This window comes from Lathyrus oleraceus, chromosome 1, assembly GCF_024323335.1.
Source record: "Lathyrus oleraceus cultivar Zhongwan6 chromosome 1, CAAS_Psat_ZW6_1.0, whole genome shotgun sequence".
Taxonomy (NCBI): domain Eukaryota; kingdom Viridiplantae; phylum Streptophyta; class Magnoliopsida; order Fabales; family Fabaceae; genus Lathyrus; species Lathyrus oleraceus.
The window spans coordinates 461,960,039-461,968,743 of record NC_066579.1 but is presented as its reverse complement, the minus strand read 5'-3'; the positions used below and the strand labels follow the sequence as shown (position 1 = coordinate 461,968,743).

General features: G+C 33.0%; 1 protein-coding gene across 1 annotated transcript; it reads left to right on the top strand.

Moving 5' to 3' along the window:
- Positions 1–5,644: 5,644 nt before the first annotated feature.
- Positions 5,645–6,776, top strand: LOC127085887 (uncharacterized). The gene has a single exon (XM_051026449.1). The coding sequence runs from the start codon at positions 5,717–5,719 to the stop codon at positions 6,518–6,520; it is 804 nt and encodes a 267-aa protein (XP_050882406.1). The 5' UTR covers positions 5,645–5,716; the 3' UTR covers positions 6,521–6,776.
- Positions 6,777–8,705: the final 1,929 nt, after the last annotated feature.

Here is an 8,705-nt window from a genome sequence, read left to right as displayed (position 1 = left end):
TACATAAGTTTGATCAAAACTTTTAAAGGAAAATGTGTAATTAAATTTGATAATACTCTCTATTTTGCCTGAAAGAAAATAAAAAGAAGACCACAGTTTGAAGGAAATCTAAAACATGTGACACTAACAAATTTGAATATTATATTATTGAAAATAAATCAAATATATCAATATTATACTATTAAAATTATGGTGGGCAGGGTAGGTCAACTAACCGATAAGTACGGGTTGAGTTAAATAAATATAAGTTGTTGATCTAGGAAATAATCAATCGGTCATTTTAATGAGTTAATAGATTAAATCCATGTATTAAGTGATTGACTAAACTAAATTATGAAAGTTTGAAAAACTACACCACTTAATCAATTATCAACCTTCTAAATTGATTCAAAAGCGTTACATTTTGATTCTAATCGATTAGACAAGGTATAATATCTTTCTAATTAATTAAACAAGTTTCTAATCAACTAAGTGTTTGCCCAAGTTGGTTTTCAAAACATTTATCGAAAGAGAATGAGTTTAAAAATATGTAGTGTATGTGGTAATTTACTTAGTATCTTGAGACTTACTCTTGTTCATTTTACAATTAATTTGGTCAAGAATAGACAAAACCCTACAAGAGAATTAGGCGAGCTTTCACACTTTCACATCTTCAAGTCTTCAAGCTTCAAGATCATAACTTCAAGATTTCAATTTCCTTTGTTGGATTCAATGATGACTAACACCGAAGTTAATGTCTTAAACAAATGATCCTTGAGATATTTCTTATCATCAAGAACCATTTGAATGAGCTATCATGATAAAAAAAAATCGTCGACACATGTTATCAACACTTGATAGATGTCATCATCAAAACCACGGTGTTGACATCATTAAACATATAACGATACATGTACATCACGTAAAACCATAATGACAAGGATGTAACGGGTATGTCATCAATTTGAATGCTATAAGACCCAAAGAGAAAGCGTGAACATGCCTTAGAAAAGCACCTGATCAGAGTGTAAAGTGGAAAATAGACTTTTGGATAACATAACGAGTCATATCTCAACACCCGAGCACATGAACACCTTGCATGGATACTAAATAAGGAAAGTCGGCTAAAACCCTAATGTACTTCCTATGAAAGGAAAAACATACATCAATTCAGCTACACATACGGAAAATGTAAAACATTCATTTTCCTACCTCAATCAACTAATGACTTAAGCATTGGTGTGTCTTTTGCAGATATCACCCCCTTCTCTTCTTTCCTGGTAGCTCTTCAAATCGGGAAAGAATAGATTAGTCATTGAGAAATCTCATTCAACATAGTTACCTTATCTAAATTTCCAACACATTACTTGAATATTTTGTTGTAGACAAATCAGTGGCACCGTCTGTAGAAAATGTTGTATATGAAATTTCCTTTTATTTTTCATTCAAAATAATATGACGAACTTTAATTCACTGGACAATTGGCTAATGGGAAGAATCACTTGCCATAGAAGGAAGCAATGTGTTATCCTTCCTCGGCATAAAGGGTCCACCGATCTCCAAAGCAAATGACTATCTTCAATTAAAGGGAAAATGGGATTTAAACGCAGCAGAAAATAAAAAATTTCCTTGAGTTGATCCTTATGAATGATGTATGATCAGTGATAGAAACAATTATCTCTTGTTCCAATAAATAATTTTGATGCAGAATCGAATGAAAGATCACAAGCATTGAACAAAGAACAATGTATTTACTCAATCCACACGAACATAGTGCCTTCAATCATAGCGTTAGATGCAACAAATGAAGACCTTGATATATATATATATATATATATATATATATATATATATATATATATATATATATATATATATATATATATATATATATATATATATATATATATACACACACACACACACACACACAGAGAGAGAGAGAGAACATTTTCGATGTAGAATCGAATGAACGATCACAAGCATTGAACAAAGAACAATGCATCTACTCAATCCACACGAACATAGTGCCTTCAATCACAATATTATATACTACAAATGAAGAGAGAGAGAGAGAGAGAGAGAGAGAGAGAGAGAGAAATATATATATATATATATATATATATATATATATATATATATATATATATATATATATATATATATATATATATATATATATATATATATATATATATATATATATGACTAGGGTTCAAAACCAAATTTCATAAAATGTCTTAGCTTAAGCATACGAGTTCTATTTATATATCCACTTGTGTGGGATGCAAGTTGAAAAGACCCATTTAAGTGCATCGTACTTTATGTTGTTTCGTGTTTCAATTAAGTGTGTGATACCTTAAGATATTATGTATTCCACTCAAGTGTATCATACCTTACGGTGTTCCATAATTCACTTAAGTGCATTATACCTTACGGTGTTCCCTAATTCTCTTAATTACATTGTACCTTACGGTGTTTTATATTTCACTTTCTCATAAATTTGTCCCCATATGTGTGAGCCTATAAGTTCTTGCAGCGTTGGCAAGTATATTATATCATATATTTAACATAATAAATAGTGAGTGTATCTAACATCACATCACTACTACCCAAGTCACGAAAATATCATGTGATTTGACAAAACCTTTCCATGATAATGCTTGTGTGTATAATTATCATTTTACCTTCATGTTTATATTTAACACAAGACATAGATCGTGTCACCCTTGTCTAGTTCAATATTGGACCCTTAGACATATATTCTGTTACGCAGAATGGGAAAATTCTATTTAAGACACTCATGTCTCTCAGCATGATTTGTGGAGTACCTATTAACCATCTTTATGGTCATCCTATTTTGGACAATGTTTGACCAATAATAAAGTACTCGACTCCACATCTAGGGATCACAATGGTTTCAAGTCAAAAGGTGTATACACCACTATCATCATGAGAAAAACTTATGATACTGGCATAACATTGCATGTACTATTCTTATAACGGGTCAACCAAGTATAAATATAACTCATAATATTCATACATATGTGAAGACTTGGTAACTTTCTATCCATGATCCATGAGATGTGATCACATATGTGTCTGCATAAAAGTATCAATACTTTAATACTTTACAATAAATTATATATCATTATCACCTTGGGAATAACTTATGACACTTACATAACATTATATATAGTATTCTCATGGTGGGTCAATCCACTATGAATACTACTCCTAATATTCATACCTATGTGAAGACTTGATAACTCTTTATCCATGATTCATGAGACGTGATCATTAGGCTATCCACATAATTGTTTCAATGCTTTAATGTTATCCCATTTCACAATAAAGCTTGATTATGGATACTTTAAGAATATTGTCCTTATGTTTAATGTGACCTCATGGTTAAGTCGCACTTAATATCTCATTAAACAAACTAGTTATTCTAGAGAATTTATTATTTTGGAAAAACAAACATAACAAAGAAATGCCTTTTATTATTAATAAATAATTCGATACGAGTATCGAGTTCTAATAAAAGCATTTGCCGTTGGGGCTTACACTAACATAAATGTCACGTCGTGGATAATTTTCATATACCTAACGATAGATGATGCAGTCTCTCGCAAGACAGGACGCCATTTAGAGATTCCCATACCATCAAGATACCCCTTTTTATTTTTATTATGATGAGTTACTTGACAACCCTTGAATCATCTAGTAATCCTCTTCATCATGGTAATGATGGTTGGCCGTGATTTTGACCCATGTTGTTAGACAGGTGAAACTCGTGTGATATCATGTAGGTTAAGGTATATAAGAAGATGAACCTTTAGCATCCTCCAAGTGTATTACGACAAAACCCTACATGGTTTTGATGGGATGACCATAAGACCCTTGGGATCTGTAGAACTTCCAATAGCCTTTGGGAATGGGTATGATATGGGAAGATTTGGGATAAGTTTTTTTACCCTAGACTATGACTCCATTTACAACGGCATCCACGGGCGACCTTTTCTTCCCACCTTAAGAGTCATTCCCACAATCGTGCATTTAAAATAAAATTCCAAACTCTGGAAGACCAAATTATAGTGTTGTAGGCCAATTTACCCTCCATTTGGGCTTGCATCTTAGCTCTCTAAGCAAAACAGGTAAACACTGATAAGGCACAATAGGAACACTAGGAAACACTAGAGTTAGATTCCTGACATAAGGAAACATTTCCATTGAAACACGGTGAAGTTATGCCATCTAAGACCTATAAAAAATGGGGAAACCTGAACCCATCAGTGAGTCTTCGACTATCTACGTAAAAGGGGGACATGTATAACACTATTAATATAAGATCCAACCTTTTAAAGACTGCGCAAAAGGATTTGACGAAATGTTTGCAGAAAAACCATGATGTGTTTGCATGGTCAACAAAAGTGATGCATGATATCAACCCGAAGGTAACATGCCACGCCTCAGCCCTCCAAAAATGCATGCCTTATGTAGCCCAACACAGACGAAATTAATCACCAGAAAAATCTTTAACCATTAAGAAGGTTGTAGACAAATTCTTTAAAGTAGGATTCATAAAGGAGGAGAATACACAACTTGGCTTACGAGCATAGTATGTGTAAAAAAAGATAACAATAAATGGCACATGTGTGTCAGTTATTCAAATCTGAACAAGACACACCCAAATGATTCTTAACTGTTTCCCAACATAGACCAACTCGTTGACAACTCGTCATGATTCAAGCTATTATTTATTATGGACGCCTACTTGAGATATAATCATATACCAATGGTTCGTCTAGGCCGGAACAAAACTACCTTTATTAATTTTATTTTTATATTTAGTGACTTAATTTATTAATCTTAGTGTAATCTAGACAATAAGCTTGTTTTTCTTATTAGTACAATGGTATAGATTAAATTAGATCCACTATCATTTTTAATATGAAACTAGCCCAATAAATATAGGTAATGCTAATATTTTTAAGGAATTTTCTGTACTACGATTCTCTCTCGAGTGATTAGTTTATATAATCTCACTCGAGTGATTAGTTTATATTTTAGATATAATATATACTTGAAAGAGCTTAATATATTTAGTCCATATATAATTCATTCCCCCGATAAGTCACATACATAGAAAGGTTCAAAAGATGATGGATATTCAATTTAGCTTCTGCTTATGAGGAAATTAATTCCAAGATATGAGGTCAATCATCTTCCTAACAAACTTGTTCTTGCTTGACAAATGATAGAAGACATCTCATATGATCAGTTTCAGTTATGATGCAATACGCAAGTGGAACATCACTTTCATGATATGTTTAGATCAGGTTGTAACAAAATCAAGTTTGGTACAAATTATTATGTCCTAGTAATCCAACTCATATATCATCTCACTCTCACACATTCTTAATCTTAAACAAATAAAACAAATCCATAAACATATTTGTCACTTGATTTAACCGTTAGTTACCATGTCATCTTCATGAACAACAACACAATCTAATTTTTGTTATGTCTTAGCCTTCAAATAACAACCTACTACATTCCTTACTCTATTGTCAATTCTATAAACATATCTCTCTCTCTCTACCTATTACTAGCTATATAAACTCTGAAGTAGAAGCAAAGAAACCAACAAATAAAACACCAACCCTCAACTCAAACAAATACTAGTACTCATAAATCATTATCCTCGTATCATTCCACAAACAAAACAAAAACAATGGAGTATGATCAACCTATGTCAGAGAGTCATAGGTTTGATTATAGCTCAACTGTCGACACCTCTCGTCCTTTCACATCTGTCAAAGAAGCCGTAGCCATCTTCGGCGAACGTATTCTTGTCGGAGAAATATACTCTCCATCTCCGTCTCCAACTCCAAAGCCATTCTCATTCTCAGACACTACTACTACTAATACTACTAACACTGCTACCGCATCTTATAGTTATTCTCCTTCTGCGTCTATTAAGCGAGAATCATCGTCTTGGAGATCAATGCCGTTGTCGCCATCACCATCACTGATTAGTCCTATCAAATCATCATCATTTAAAGAAGAAGAAAACATCATCAGTAATAATAGTGAAACACTTTTTGACAGCGTAAAGAAGCTGGAGGAAGAGCTTGAGAAAACAAAGACAGAACTGAAGATTTTAAAGGAAAGAGGAAGTGAAACGGAGGTAGCATTGGCAACACTGAACGCTGAGCTTCACAAGAACATGTCAAAGTTGGCTCAAGCTGAAGCCGCAGCAGCTGGAAAAGCGGCTTCAAAGAGTGTGAGATTTGAGAAGATTGTTGAGAGAGAGAATATTCATAAGAATTCAGAATCACAAACACTGGCTCATATAATAAGTCTTGGAGAGAATGACCATATATTTGGAGGGAAAAAGAGGAATAATAGTAATAATAAGATTAGAAAGCAGAAGCCTATAGTTCCACTTGTGGGTGATTTATTTTTGTTTTTCAAGAGAAAGAGTTCTTCTTCTACTAATCATCGTAATAATCCTCTTTATGCTTCTCCTTTTTAATTCATTTATATGTTTCATTGTTTTTTTTTGTAAATTGATTGATTCATGTGTGATTGGGATTTGTATTATTAATTTCTGGAATGTGTGTGTTTCTTTGTTGTAAAGTTTATGTAAAAGTTAATGATGTTTGTATCTCTTCTATACCCATGAAAAGTTAAGAACCAGCTCATGAGAAACTTATGTAAATATGGCTCCGGAGGAAACATAGGGAATGACAAATAATCCATTTGATAAATAAAGATTTTCTTAGTATCTACCCATCCATTTTTTAATGACACACAAATATATTATTTATGTACGTATTTAATGTCTTAGATATATACCTACGTTGACTCATAAAGTGTTTAATCCCAAAAACACGAGTCTTGTTCAATGCACTTCATCTACACTCATCACACATTTTATGAAAATTTTAATCAACAAAATCATCTTATATTTGAGATATCTCATTTTTGTTATAAAATTGGTTTGAATTTCAATCTTTGTATTTTTGTTATAAAATTGGTTGAATTTCAATCTTTGTATCATAGATTTAGATTTATTCTTTGATTGTGTTTTTCGACCTTTGACAATAAATGAAATGTAACATTATATATTTTTTTTATAAATTTAAATTATAAGTAATTTATAAATCAATCCAAATAAAATAGATCAAAATATCAAAATATCAAAATAAAAGAATCGAAGCATATATATAAATGTCAACATGTCAAATACAAAATGTCACAATGTCATAATCAATCCAAATATAAATCATATTACAAAAATATATTAAAATATACAAAATAAAATCCCCCTAATACGTTCCTCCTCTATGGCTAAAATGACATGTATAATGGCCATATGAGGGGTGCCTTCCCCAAACTCGCCTCTTGTTATTGTCTCTCTCTCCCAATAGCCACAATGCAGTGACATGCAGGTAACACATCAACAACATGGTTCACCCTCGTCTACTCTCATTCTTAGATCTCCTGATGAGCTGGCCTAAAGGGATCTCCATCTACATCTTGTGTCATCAAATGATCTAACACTCTATAAAACTATTGGATGTAGTTGTATATTGTACTCCATGGACGAGGAGCTGACACATGTTATACATCCTTTGGCACCAGATGACCAAAGTATGATTATGGTATGACATGAGCAGTAAAAGTCGGGTCTCCATGTACCATGAATATATCTAAACTAGCGCATGACTTGCTCACATAGATCTAAATTGGTACATAAGTTGAGACCCACAAGCCAGTCATCCAAAGTACAATGCCATCACCTCCAAGGTCGTGTCTCATGATGATCGTCGTACAAAATATAGTTAATATCATCTGCCACGATGTGGTCAAGAGCAACCCAGAACGAATTGGTAGCTTGGTTCCCTCTCTACCGGATGACCGAGCACACACATAACAAGGTCTCATAGTAGTCATCTGCATATGCTCAACCAACGAGAAATGAAAAATAATGGTGTATCAATGCTTGAAAATGACTCAGATGAAATATTAGTAACATAACAACGTGAGATAGGTACTATGATGTTAATATTAGTAAATATGCAAAAACATTATTGTAAATACATAGTTGTTTCTAGTTAACTTTCGAGTTTTCCACATATTACCCCCAACTAGGTTCGACTAGAGGTACACCAAACAAGTAACCCCTTACTTAAACTTGTGGATCCTCTCCAAGTCAAAAAATACTTGAGGTAGATAACATCGACATAGTTCGCACTTTTGTCCATAAAAATGGATGTGCCGACTAAGATTAAGAGGTGTGACCTCGATACACACACTTTGTAGTATGTAACACATGCATAATCACCATTAGCTTCCATCGATGCATACAGATGATGCTTATACATATCAATCAAAAATATAAACCTTGCATGACATCCTCTGGTGTCATATAACCTTGTTGAGATTTCTTAAGGTCAACTCCCAAATATTTCACCATCATGTCTAAGGCCTCAGGTCTGGTGGTCCTTGAGTAGTTTAATAATTTTTTTCTGGATAGGAGAATGAATGAGGAATGAGGCGTCATCAAGTGTGATGGACATCTCACTTATCGGAAGACGAAATGACTATATTTATACGTGTCATCTCTCCACAAAAGTATACAATAAGTCATGGTTAATATAACCATAGTCAGTCTTGTATAAGTTTGCAACCCAGATATCAACATGACATCCTGG

Coding starts and splice junctions, on each gene's coding strand:
- LOC127085887 (XM_051026449.1), top strand. CDS start 5,717: ATGGAGTATGATCAACCTATGTCAGAGAGTCATAGGTTTGATTATAGC.